Genomic DNA, 13,858 nt, shown 5'->3' with positions numbered 1-13,858 from the left:
AACAAAACAAAGAGCAACAAAAGAAGACACCTGTTTTCATTACTTTTCTTTTGATAAAGGCAACTTACAGAAAAAAAGAGTTAAACTGGACTTAAAGTCTATGCCCATCAAGGCTGGGAGTACAGAATACGGCAGCAGGCAGGCAGGCAGGCATGACGCTGCAACAGTAGCTGAGAGCTTACATTCTGAAACCTCAAAGTGACACACTTCCTCCAACAAGTCCCTACATCCTAATCCTTCCCAAACAGTTCCACCAACTGGAGACTAAGGATTCAAATATGAGCCTGTGGGGCTGTTCTCATCCAACCCACCTACATCCACAAGTACATGGGGAGTGTATCCCTAATTCCCACAACACATGCACAAATCATGCAACATAAATGAACAATTTATGTGAAGAGAGGTATGAGACATGAGACGTTATAAAGTTTACTTTCTCATGGATATAAGCTAATCCATCCAGAATCTCTCGGAAAAGCCTCCAGAGCCGGCTGGTGTCTCGGAACAGCCCCTGGTCAATGGTGTCCCGCAGCGTGCTCTTCTCGCAGTACTCCATCTACAGAGAAGAACAAACCAGGTCGAGCCGATCACAGCGAAGGCTCAGGATAAAGGAGGGGAGCTGTGGTCAATACAATCACTCATGGTAAAACTTATAACAGGGATTTTAAAAAGTCTTGGAAAGAGCTACCTTTTTTTTAATGCTAAAAAAATAAAACAAATGACAGTATGAAAAAACCCATCTTGCATATGAATTGGCTCAATGATAGAGCACATTACAAGCATGCACGAAGCACCATCCCCAGCACCCAAACACCCCCTAAAACCTATAGAAGCATATATGTGTTTAATAATAATATTAATAACCAAGAATACTGAAGAATATATTAGGGCAGATATACATAATATTAGCAGGCACTATAACACTCTCCCCAGTCCCCCGCGGTGGGATTGAGCCAGGACCACTTGCATGCTATGCTGGCTGCTTGTTTTTAAAATCCTTTTTTTTGTTTAAAACCCTTGTCACAAACATGAAAACAGAGATTGCAATAAGATGTTATTATGTTACAAGATTGTTTCCAATCTCAAATTTCCAAGAATAGCTAATTAGCCTAATGATGTCCTCGGATTTATTTGTACACGAATAACAAATGCTTTTTGAATCTAGAGAAAAACATTACAAGCATGGACACATTCGAGTAGGGGCTCTGTCTCACCCTTTCTTGGTGTATTAAGAGAGAAAACACTGTAGCATCATTTAAGTCTAAGGTCAATGTGTGAAACTAGCTTAGGGTCCCAGCCAGGGCCAGAGTGGGAAATTCCTCAGGCAGAAGTGCTGCTCTGTTTTACACCTCAGCCTTCATCCTCATCCTCAGAATCCCCAGCCCATTCTGAGTCACCTTCCAGGTCTCACTCAGGGCCCAACTCCCAAGAGTCCCACCCACGTCACAGGGCTATTTAGAGAAAGGGCACATACAGAGAGTTAAGGCCTGCCCACTCCTGCATTCCCGGGACTCAGACACGGTTGAGAAGTATCAATAGTTAGTTAATCTGTGGGAAACTGAGGCACTTCATCTGAGCTCACACAGTGACGACAGGTAGATCTAGGATGTGCACTTGCCCAGCCTAAGTCCAGGGCTGCCCCATGGTGCCTCCTGAAAACACTGCAAAAAGAACAGGTTCAAGGCTGGGGGAAAGGCTTCCATGTTACAGCTTCCCTGGCCAATTGCTCTTTTTTTTTTTTTTTTCTCTTCGAGACAGGGTTTCTCTGTGTAGCCCTGGCTGTCCTGGAACTCACTCTGTAGACCAGGCTGGCCTCGAACTCAGAAATCCGCCTGCCTCTGCCTCTCAAGTGCTGGGATTAAAGGCTTGTGCTATCATTGCCTGGTGCCAATTACTCTTTAGCAATGCCAATCAGCCCTCTTTTGTCCATAACCTTACAGTCCATCATAAAAACATAACTGCCACAAGCAGTGAGAGGCACTCCATCCCGGAGCTGTCCACCAGCGTCTCACCTGGATATAAAGGTAGTGCACAGCCTCAGCTGTCACTGAAGGCTCAATCTCATGGCTACCGTCCTTTTGATTGCAGTCTTCATCCTAAGCCAAGAGGAACACAGAACTCAAACTGAGGGCTGAAATTAAACAAGAGCATCATCACCTTCAAGAACTTGTGTCTAAGGCCCCAGTCTCCTGTGCAATGGCCTCCATCGCTTTAGGGGACATCAGCAGAGCAGAGTACAACCACCACCCTTTAGGAGCTTGGAGTACTTAAAGGGAAAGTCTGGTGTGAGCAGATTCTGCAGAGCTTACACACAACCCTGGGAGCCATAGGAGATAGGTAAGATGTGCAATACACAGACTCCTGCTCAGGCCTTACTTTGAGATCTACTGATAAGAAGGATGGAATGAATACAGGGTGAGCCTGTGTTAACAGATGTCTTCACACTGTCAGAAGGTTCAGTGTCCTCTGAGCTACACCCTGAACACATCTTACCTGCCACTCACATAGCACGTGATAAGCAGCCTCCTTCCTCACAAGGCCAATTTGCTTGTCTCCCATAGGTAATTTTCTCTCTAATATCTTTTAAAAAGTCTTTTCTAGGGCTGGAGAGCCCAGAAAATGGTAAGGGCTCAGTGGTTTTAGAGTGCTTACTGCTCTTGCAGAGGACCTGGGCTCCATTCCCAGCACTCACATCAGGCCGCTCACAACCACCTAACTCTACATTTCAGGGGATCCAGCGCCCTCTAGCCTCCCCAGGGCAACTAGAGCCTCCATGGGGCAGTGCATATGGTATGCATAACCTCAAACAGCAGCATATACAGATGCATTGTACTAGGTTTTAAAGCCTTTCTTCTGGTTTCATCTTATCTAGTTCTGCCTCTATGTGCATGCCTGTGTGTGGGTGTGTATGTGTGAGGGCCAGTGCCTGTGGAGGCTACAGGAGGACACAGGGTTTCCTGAGACCCAGGCAGCTGTGAGCCAGCAGACACTGCTTGGAATCAGTGCTCTGAAGAACACCTCATGTTCTTAACTGCTCTCTGGTCCCCTGACTACAGTTTTTATGAGGAAGAACATTTTTCAATATTTTCCCTTTTCAAAGAAAATTAAAAAGTTCTACTTTGGAAATAACTGGATTCAAGTACTAAATTACTTACACTCTTTGTGAAGCGTCTGTGGAGATTATTAAGCCCTTGAGGTTTCTACCCATCAATTACAATGCTCATGGGATGTCGTCTTTAATTGAACCAAACTGGAAGCATAAATTTGATGCCCCTGATAATTAAATGCACAACGAACACTAAAGCAAATATAACTTTTGCTTTAGCAGTTTAGATTACTTATGCTATTATTGTAGCTAACTTTATATTAAAAAATGAAAGCAAAGGGGCATAAGTGGCTTTTAATTAACAATACTTATTAAAACCATACTGGCTAATTCATTCAAATCTTCAAACAGTGTCTACATGTTTACACCCTGTGAGTGAGCTCATAAATGCCAGGGATTATCCTGTTATTCCAAGTAACATAGCTATTACAGACCACATTTAGTCACAATTGTCAGCTCACCGTTCCTACTTGAGGCACCAGCCTGTGGCTCTGCATCCTGACCAGAGAAGGAAGCAGGGCTACATGGGATCTGAGGGTCCAGAATATTTGTCAAGTTTTTAAAGCCATGAGCCATATGGAGAAGCATGCTTCACATCACACCTAGTACACATCTAGTAAGCATCTGGCACTGGAGTTACAGGAGCTGCGACCTGCCTGCCTGACCTGGGAACTGGGCTCAGCTCCTTTTCAAGGACAGTGCATGCTCGTAACCCCCCCACCCCCTCCAGCCATCTTTCCAGCCCCTGCAAAGGACAAGCTCTAGCAACAAAACTTACGTTTACTAAAAGTAAGGTGCATTCTGGCATTCTCTCCTCTTGTTCACAACATCAGAAATAAAACAAGGCGCGGTGGTCCTTTATGTTTACTCACCAGACATTACAGGCTCACACTACCTGGTTAAAACACTGTTCTAGAAGATGGTTTATCTCACAGATGCCCGTGGAGGCAGAGGCCACTGGATCCCCGGGACTCGGTTTACAGGTGTTGTGAGTTATCATGTGGGGGATGGGAGCCAAGCTCAGGCCTGCAAGAGCCGTAAGAGCTCTTAACTGCTAAGCCGACTCTCTAGCCCCTCCGGGAAACTTTCCACCATGTGAAAAAGTACGGCATGCCAATTTACTTCTTCTATATGTCAGTATGAATTTATGGTGTGAATAAAAGCCCAAAACACAAATAGGATGTATTTTAAATGACTGGGTGTATTTTTAAACTGATATCCACCTACCAGACTAAGGCTCTGACATTCTGCCTGTGTTTATAACATTCGATGATGTCATTTCCTTACATAGCACGCTGAGGGAAGCTAGGGAACTTCTACTTACATATTTACCTGATTTTGACTTTTACTGTTTTCATCTTCATTGTCAAAGATGATGTCACTGTCAGAATCTGAAGCAGGTCTTTAAAAAGAGAAATAAAGATATATTAAACAAACAAACCTAGCAAAAAGCTGACATTCTTTTTAGTTCACCAGAAAATCCAAGAAGCTCGAGCACTCTACATGGGGTGGTCTGAGAGAGAATGGCCTCTACAGCTCCTTCATATACTGAATACTTTGCCTCCAGTTGGTGGACTAGGAGGTGTGGCTTGTTGGAAGAGTTGCATCTTTGAGATAGGCTTTGACGTCTCTTTACATCAATAGCACAGTAACTAAGACACACCACTACTCTACAACACCAATACAGATTGGGCTGTTGCATTTTCTTTTCTGTTACCTAAATACAGAACTTTTGTTTAGTTATTTAAGTCTTTATTTTATATGCATGGGTGTTTGGCCAGCATTGTCTGTGCTCCATACGTATGCTGCGCCTGTGGAGGCCAGAAGGGGGCGTGTGATTGAAGTTACATATGGCTAGCAGTCATGGAGGTGCTGGGTATCAAATTCAATTCCTCTGAAAGAGTAAAAAACTCTCTCAACCACTGAGCCCTCTCTCCAGCCTCCAACAGAGACCTCTTTAAGAACGAGCTCCATTATCCACAAAGTAATTAATGGCTAAGAATTGTAATAAATTCTATCCAACTGAGTACAATGAAGTAAATTGCTAAGACAATTGCCCTTGGGTCATAATTTTCAGTCTCAAGGCCAGTTAGTTATCCAGACTCTTAAGTGGTCCACAGAGTTGGAAGCTGTGATTTAAAGCAGTGCCCTGTGACAAATTCTCTTAAATGTATCAAGATAAAGTATTGGAAATCACGCCTGCTTCTTTCTTCCAGCCTTGGATATGGGGAATCTTTAAAATTCCTCTGGGTTGCATTTGGCTACTCCCTGAAGGAGAAGTTTCCATCAGTTTGCTTCTCTCTTAACAGGGTCCACACACTGGGACTCTGAGTACCCCTGGTGTGGCCCGTTGGGTTAGGGACCAGGGGCCCTCTCCCCAAACACTTACAGAAAGGACTGGGAGAAGACGCCATCGCGCTCGTCCTCGTCCTCCTCATCGCTGCTGGAATCCTGGCCCGTGACTGGGAAGCGGGTGCTGGTAGAACGCTCTGCAGATGTGCTCCACTCCACCGAGCTGCTGAGGATGGGTGGCGGTGCTGCAGCCTCCACGCTGCCCAGTTCTTCAGTGTCGCCTGATGTTTTCCCGCAGGTGGCTGGGCTGTCCTGGGCCTGGGGTGTGCAGTCTGGGGGCGGTGTCCCTGGCACCGCTGGGCGCTCATGCCGCTCGATCCAGGCGTTGTAGTAGCGCACAATGTTCTCATGGTGCAGGCGCGATAGCAGTGTCACCTCGCCCTTGATCCGGCGGAAGTGTCTGCTTGCAGGGTTGATAGGGATGCGCTTCACAGCATAGCAGCAGCCATCAAGCTTGTTTTGCACCTGTGGGCCAGTAGGGGACAGGACCTGGTCAGATTTGTAGCCCAGAACCTTGCACCCTGGCATTTACACCGAATGGCCCATTTCCGCCCCAACAGAACTTGTAGTCTGAGAACCCATAATAATAGCTAAGAGCCACAAAGTTTGAATTCAAGCCAAGGAAAGCTTCGGATGCCCCCAAACTAGGGAAATGTTCAAGAAATTCCGATGTGCGGATTCCGCTGGGAGACACTGGGGAGGGCATGAGTTTCATCTCTGCCTCCGTGTTTCTTTCCCTTTTCCCTCACCCCTCCCTCCTTTTTCTCCTCTCTCTTTTTGGGGAAATATCTCACTATGTAGCCAGGTCTGGAACTTGACATCCTTCTACTTCAGACCTGGATTACCGGAACACACATTTTCTCTTGTTTTTAGGCAGGGTCTCTTACAGCCCAGGATGACCTCAAACTCCCTATGGAGATAAAGCTAACCTTGGACTCTGCAATCGTCCGCCTCCATCTTTTGAGTGCTGGGATTGCAGGCATGGACCACCATGCTTGTCTTAATCATTTATTTATTAATAAGTGTAACATTTTCTTTAAAATTAGGTTAACATATTGAGCCATAAGTTTTATTAATTTCATGACAATTACTTCCCATTTTCTGTTGTTATATAGGCTAAATACGTATCAAAATACATTTTAGTTTTAAAGCAAAATTAATTTTCTAAAGCCAGTATAAGTTTCCATCTGCTGATTTTATTTTCTTAATATTTGAAGTCACTAATGATGGATGATGAAACTCCAGAAATTTTAACAAATCTAAAATAATTTTTTTAATGAAAATTTATTTTACGAAGAATTTCTAAGGCCAAGTCAACTGGGGGGGAGATATTCGATTTCCTTGAGACTCAGTTTTCTTACCTACATGGCATTTATCCATTTTCATTGCTAGTCTGAGTGGGGACAATAAGGAATACATGAGAGCATATGGAGAAAGAAGACTCCCCCAGCTCCAGGGAGGTGTGCCCAACCAACAGCAGCAGTCACCATCAACACGCATGCTGCCCATTGATTTTTGTCACCAAACTAAGATTCAAAATTGATGATATAACATCAAGCAATAAAAATAGGAACATGACGAAACAACAGAAACACATCTCCACGGCCAGTGTGCTCACACACCACCCCTCCCTGAAGGCTCCCCTGGTTTGACAGAATAAACTGTCCCAGGTTTTCCTTCACATTTCCGTAAGAGTCAATGCACTAAAAACGCCTAGCAGTTCATTCGTCCAAATGAGGAAGTGCTCAAGTGGTGAAGGGCAAGTACTAAAGAAGCTGGGGCGGTGAAACAGGCTGCTCAATTCAGCTGGAAGTCTGCAGAGGGGGCGAGAGCCAGGGCATCTCAAGAGGAGAAAGGAGGGCCTGGAAGATGAAGATGCCCTTGGTACGGCAGCTCACTAGCCATCTTTAAGATCGTGTAAATAAGGAAGGTTGCAAGGGGCCTGTCCAATTTAAAAAAAAAAAAAAGACAAGAAAGAAACAAAGTTTGATAAGATAAATTCAAGAATCAAAAAAAGACATATAGTTAATAAAAATGACACTGAATTGTAACTCCTCCTAGAACGATGAGTTTTCTTGTCAGATACCTGCCTTGCTCAAGCCTGGCTCTCTTTTACTGTGGGAAGATGGATGAATTGTCGCTTTGGCTGAGAGGCCTGTGCAGTAAGAGAGACACTTCTAAGAGGGCTATGAAACACTAACACAGGGAGATGGAGGCAAGAGGCTTACGGTCATCCTCAGCCACACTGAGTTTGAGGACAGCCTGGGCTATATAATTCTCAAAAACCTGCCAGGGATATAGCTCACATAGCAGAGTACTTGCCAAGTACACACAAACTCTGGGCTTGATCCCCAGAACAGTATCAAGCAGGCATGGGAACACCGGCCTGAAGTCCCAGCACTCAGCTGTCAGGAGAAGGACCAGGGTTCAGGGCCATCTCTGCTACATTGTGTTTTCCAGGCAGCTCAGGCGCCATGAAACCTTGTTTCAAAAGAAACAAACAAACAAAACCAAAACCCAACAAAACAACCCTCCAAAACACACAAAAATCATCCAACACAGGAGTGCTGCCTGCTTCTCTATACACTCAGAATCCCAAACACATACATGCCTCATGGATAGAGGTCACATTCATACGTAAACCATGGCACGCACCTCAGCTGTTCTTCACACTTTCTAACCTGCATCTCACCTGCATCTCTAGTGGGTTAGAAAACATTTAAGTTATATAAGAACAGCAGAAGCCTCTTCCTACATTACGTAATAACACTTACCCAGGCCGAGTGAGCAGAGGCCTAAGAGTGCCAGTCCCTAAGACGTGCTTGTAATCTTCCATCTTCCTAGGCTAGAAAATGAGGCATCAAGACGGTCTCCCAGCTTGAATGCCATTTCTGTTCTAACTTTGGAATCCTTTTCTCCCTGACAACACTGGGGTAGGTGAAGAGGTCAACTCCCCTCCTGATCCAAGCACAGGGAAATGGTCTTCACGCAGAGATCCTGGCCGCTCAAGGATGCTTGTAAGTAATGTTTTTTTTTTTTTTTTTTTCTTCATGTCATTGTTCTGAGCCAACCAAGGACACAGGAACAATGTATTCTTAATGAGTCCAGGGTGGCCTTAAAGAAAGCCTTTAACTCCGGGAGGTGAAAGTGCTCCCAGCTTCGAAGAGTCTTATTTTATTTACTTCCCTTTCCACTCCCAAAATGGAAACCAAGCCTGTGAGGCCATGGAAAGGAAAGAGAAAGCTTAAAGGGGATTGGGGACAACCCTGTCGTACCTTGATGACAGCTCCAAAAGCTCCTTTCCCTAGGAGTTGTAGTTCTTCAAACTCAATGAAGTACCGGGAGAACTGTTTCTGTGTCTCACTGAAGAACGCAGCGCTGGGCAGCTGGTTGCTGGGAATGACGGTCTCAATGTAGTCTTGTCCCCCAGAGTCTAAGAGAGAGCAGAGGCATGAGGACTGGGCTGGGAGATGGCTCGATGGTGGAGGGCTCACACTGTCTTTGCAGACGACTGCAGTTTGGTCCCCAGCACCCACACTGAGCAGCTTACAGCTACCTGTAACTACAGCTCTAGGGAACCTAATGGCCTCTTCTGGACTCTCTGGACACTGTATCCACATGTGCACATACCCACATGGACACACACATACACACATAAATGAGAATAATAATAAAAAAAAAGCAGACAGCTCACAGGAGCCAACAACCTAAGTATGAGAGGAAGGTGCCCCAACTAGTGGTCTGAAAAGCACTTCAAATCCTTTGACATCTTTTCTCACCTGGTCATCTTTAAAACAGGCAGGAATATACAGTTGGCCCATTTTACAGGTGAGGGTAACAGGGATGGAGAGAATGTGACTGAACTAGGCAGCTAGAACCCAAACTCAGTTTTCCTAGTCCACGCCAAGCTCTTCTAAGATAACATGGCGATGTGGGTAACACAGCAGGAAGGGGATGCCCTACCCACTCCATCTATAGAGGCTGGAAGAACTAGGGTCACAAAGCAGTCTCATAAACACAAGGCCTGCACATAAGTGGATTAAGTGAGGCCCGGCCTAGGTAAGGAAAAAAATTTCAGGCAGACGTTCTCAGTTTCAGGCTCTGTGTTTTTATCATCATCATAGAAGTAGTCAAGTGTAGTAGGGCATGCCTGCAATGCCTGCAATCGTAGCCCTTAGGAAGCAGAGTCTGGAGGACCAAGAGGTCTAGCCTGGGTTACACAGTGGGACCCTAGCAAAAAAAGAAAAGAAGAAAAAACAAGAAAAGGCAGGCAGGCAGGCAGGCAGGCAGGCAGGCAGGCAGGCAGGCAGGCAGGCAGGCAGGCAGGCAGGCAGGCAGGCGGCAGGCGGGCGGGCGGGCGGGCAGGCGGCAGGCGGGCAGGCAGGCAGGCAGGCAGGCAGGCAGGCAGGCAGGCAGACAGCAGGCAGGCAGGCAGGCAGGCAGGCAGGCAGGCAGGCAGGCAGGCAGGCAGGCGGCAGGCAGGCAGGCAGGCAGGCAGACAGCAGGCAGGCAGGCAGGCAGGCAGGCAGGCAGGCAGGCAGGCAGGCAGGCAGGCAGGCAGGCAGGCAGGCAGGCAGGCGATAACTCACCTTCAGGACTCTGCTCCACCAAAGGCAGCTTTGGTTGAGGGTTTATAAAGCTGTGTTTCAGCAGCTGCTGAGGGCTCCATCTTTCCTTGTCGTCCAGGCAGACACACCTCAGAGCAGGAGAAGAATCTCAGTGTGCACAGTGTAAATGCCTTTCTAGTTCATTACCCAGCTTATCTATCGGCCTGCTTTTCTTTTTAAACACACATTGGCAAATTCATGTTACTTTTGGAAGAAAATATACTTAAAAGTGAATTTAAATGAATAAACACCATTTCATGGTTTGCATATCCCACAGTAGACTGGGCTCAAGTTGAAAAGAGAAAAGAAAAACCAACAACATTTTGTTAACTATAGAGGCATAAAATGATCTGAAATACACTCAGGCCATATAAATCAGGTTTGGATTGCCACTTCCATTCACAGCTTAGTAACGTGCCCTGCTGAACTAAGCCTGCGGAGGACCAGACCTAAATCAAGCTTTCCAAAGATAACAATCAGATGCTGGGGATCCAGAAACACAATGGTAGCACTGAGCAGCACAGCTAAAAAGTCACAGGACCAAGGCCAGCCTGCTCTACACACTAGGCCAGCTAGAACTACAAAGTGAGACTGTCTCAAAAATGAATGAATACATAAATAATAGAAGTTCTCTCTTGCCCTTCCTCCTTCCCTTTGTTTGTTTTCTTTGAAACAGGGTTTCTCTGTGTAGCTCTGGCTGTCCTAGAACTTGTTCTATAGACCAGGCTGGCTTTGAACTCACAGAAATCCATCTGCCTCTGCTTCCCATCGTCTGGCCATCTCTTAATCTCTTAATGTGCATCGCTACAGACCCTTCCTTTTTTGCTTCCATCTACAAGTGTACAACAACCCAGTCATAATAGGTTATTGAGGATATTGAGTTTATTTGCCTTTAGCAAGTGGCCTTTCAGCCATGTCTTTACATTTTATGTCAATAAAGACAATTATGTCAGTAAAGATCCTTTTAAACTCCTACATCAGCTTGGACCCATTGGGATTTCCTAGTATATTCTCTGGTTCTCCTGGGTTATTTCCAGTCCTACATACCCACTGCACTGACCACATACACACACTGTGTTAAGTTCTAAAGTGCACTATCCACTCTAAGTCTACCACCGTGCATTACTGTGACTGACACAACAGATCTGGATCGAAACAGGTTTAAAGCCTGCCGAGAGTTAAACTGCAGCTTTGAGGAGCTCTTGCTTGTTAAGATTACATTTTCAGACCCCATCATTTTGGCAGTAGAGTGGCGACCAGCAGCAGAGGCCATGTTAGCCTCAGCTTTGAGACCAGAAGGGATAGCAGGCCCGGAACTTTCCACAGCTCTTACTGCTGAGGGCGCTGAGAGCTGCAGTCTGGGTGCAACAGGGGCTAGGGGCAGCCAGCGCCGGAGAGGTGGAACTCACTCAACCCTTGGAAGAGTCAGGGAACTGCCAGAATTTATTTACAATGCATTCTCTTACTGTTGGGATTGTTCCTCAGTCACACACATACACACAGACACAGACACATACACAGAGACAGACAGACACACACACAGACACAAAGACACACAGACACAGACACACAGACAGACACACACACAGACACACACACACACCTCACACATGCTGTGCTAGATTCTGAAGAGCACTATCAATTCTGGCTCAGCTGTGACATTAATGTGACTGCTGTGACAACAGATGTGGATCAGAAAACGCTAGCACCTACTGAGAATGACTTGTGTTTTCAGATAGTTATAGCTACCAGGACCTTGTTAGTCCAGGATCTGCCATCTGGCTCCAACACCTGAACTCTTAGCCACCTCCCAGATGACTTCCCAAGGGTGTCAACTAAGTACGATGGGGATCACAGGAGGAATCCACTCTGCTTTTGTGAATTGTTTGCTTCTTCTGCTAACTGGGGTGGACAGCAAGGCTAACAACCTAAACCAAATGTCACCCACCCCAACTAAGCCGGCCATCAGAGGCCCCACCCCAGAAGAGAGGCATATACACATTATCCCAGATGACAGCTATGTTAACAGAGTCACCTTCAGAAGCGACAGAGGGGAGCTGCTCCTCTAAGGAACAACCAGGAAAGTCTCAGGCCTCTGACTGGGCCACTGCCCGGCTGCTGATTGGGCCACTGCCCGGCTGCTGAAGTGAGGAGCGGGGAGAGTTCAAGGGGGCATGGGAAGGATGGAAATGAGACTTTTCATAGTAACTCATCAGCCCATCTGTCACCTCAGCCACCCTCATTGTAGGGTGCATTTAAATCCATTTTTTTAAAGAGTTCTATTTTGGGGGATGGAGAGATGGCTCAGCAGTTAAGAGCACTGACTATTCTTCTAGAGGTCCTGAGTTCAATTCCCAGCAACCACATGGTGGCTCACAACCATCTGTAATAAGATCTGATGCCCTTTTCTGGTGTGTCTGAAGACATCAACAGTGTACTAACATAAAATAAATAAAGAAAAAACTTAAGAAAAGTTCTATTTCATTTAAAAGAAATCATAAGTGACTTTTAGAAAGAACTTAAAAGTTTATATACTTTAAGGAGAGAATGTTGCACAGACTCAATGTTGACCCATTTCCTCAAATGAGGAAAGTATCATGGCTACTTTCTGCAACACACCAATAGCCTCATTTAAATGCTCTATGTTGCTTAAAGACAGGGGCACAGCGCAAGAATGAATCTTCATTACAGTATGCGCTGCATAAATTAACTCAGCTCCAATATCACAGCCAGTCTTACGTGGCTGCCATCATCTGCGTAGTCCATCACCAGTGAAACTCTGATGTGTGGCAGAGGGACTGCTCAGATTCAGAGACTGCCATATGAGTGACCAGCGAACTAGTGGGTGACGGGGATCGCTATGGTCAGGTCACAGGCAAACAGAAATGTGAAGGCAAGAGAGAAGATGAAGAGACTTGGTGAGTGACTAGGGAAACGAAGGTGAGGAGAGAAAGAGAGAGAGAGAGAGAGAGAGAGAGAGGGGGAGGAAGAAGAAGAAGAAGAAGAAGAAGGAGGAGGAGGAGGAGGAGGAGGAGGAGGAGGAGGAGGAGGAGAAGAAGAAGAAGAAGAAGAAGAAGAAGAAGAAGAAGAAGAAGAAGGAGAAGAAGAAGAAGAAGAAGAAGAAGAAGAAGAAGAAGAAGAAGAAGAAGAAGAAGAAGAAGCAGCAGCAGCAGCAGCAGCAGCAGCAGCAGCAGCAGCAGAGGCAGCAGCAGTAGCAGCAGCAGCAGCAGCACAGGGCAGGCCTGCAGGAGGCTGCTCCAGAGGGGTGCCAGAAACAACTGAATGCTCAGACCTCTTCTTATTAGAGACTGAGGGGTAGTGCTGGCTTAGACTGAGAACATTCAGGGTGAAGGTAGAAAATACTGAGGGGAAAGTCCTGGACAAATAGTTTAGGCCCAAGAAAAATCTCATTATTAAGGACTCCTCAAACTGGAGAGAGCCTGGCTGTGAGTCAGAGAGATGAAAAGGGAGAAGGAGGCTGCCCCACAAGCCTGATGACCCAACAACCTGAGTGAGTCCCTAGAGCTCACTGTGGAAGGAGAGAAGACTCCAGAAAGCTGTTCCCTCTCCTCGGTTTGATTGACACAAACGTCAATGGGTTCTTGCTCTCACAGACATGGACACACACACACACACACACACACACACACACACACACACACACACTTACTTTTTAAAAGCTGGCTTTGTAACGATTATGCACTTGTGATTCACAAGTGAAAAATCCTCTGTCTAGAAACAGGTGGTGGATTGGTCCTCTGACCTGGTCATTGGAGGACGAGTCAGGAAGAGA

The 13,858-nt window shown here is 46.0% G+C and overlaps 1 protein-coding gene across 7 annotated transcripts in view; it reads right to left on the bottom strand.

Moving 5' to 3' along the window:
• Nucleotides 1–13,858, bottom strand: part of Eif2ak4 (eukaryotic translation initiation factor 2 alpha kinase 4) — an 86,652-nt gene that overhangs the window by 38,516 nt on the left and 34,278 nt on the right. For all 7 annotated transcript variants that reach the window (XM_017318909.2, XM_006499625.4, XM_006499626.4 and 4 more), the window contains 6 exons: nucleotides 10,048–10,154; nucleotides 8,734–8,891; nucleotides 5,496–5,923; nucleotides 4,439–4,508; nucleotides 2,013–2,096; nucleotides 434–556 (listed from right to left, as the gene is read on the bottom strand). In XM_017318909.2, the coding sequence (XP_017174398.1) occupies nucleotides 434–556; nucleotides 2,013–2,096; nucleotides 4,439–4,508; nucleotides 5,496–5,923; nucleotides 8,734–8,891; nucleotides 10,048–10,154 (970 nt within the window). The remainder of the gene's footprint in view (nucleotides 1–433; nucleotides 557–2,012; nucleotides 2,097–4,438; nucleotides 4,509–5,495; nucleotides 5,924–8,733; nucleotides 8,892–10,047; nucleotides 10,155–13,858) is intronic.

The sequence above is a fragment of the Mus musculus genome, chromosome 2, assembly GCF_000001635.26.
Source record: "Mus musculus strain C57BL/6J chromosome 2, GRCm38.p6 C57BL/6J".
Classification (NCBI taxonomy): Eukaryota; Metazoa; Chordata; class Mammalia; order Rodentia; family Muridae; genus Mus; species Mus musculus.
Note: the sequence above shows the minus strand (reverse complement) of the source record. Positions and strands in the feature narration are given on the sequence as shown.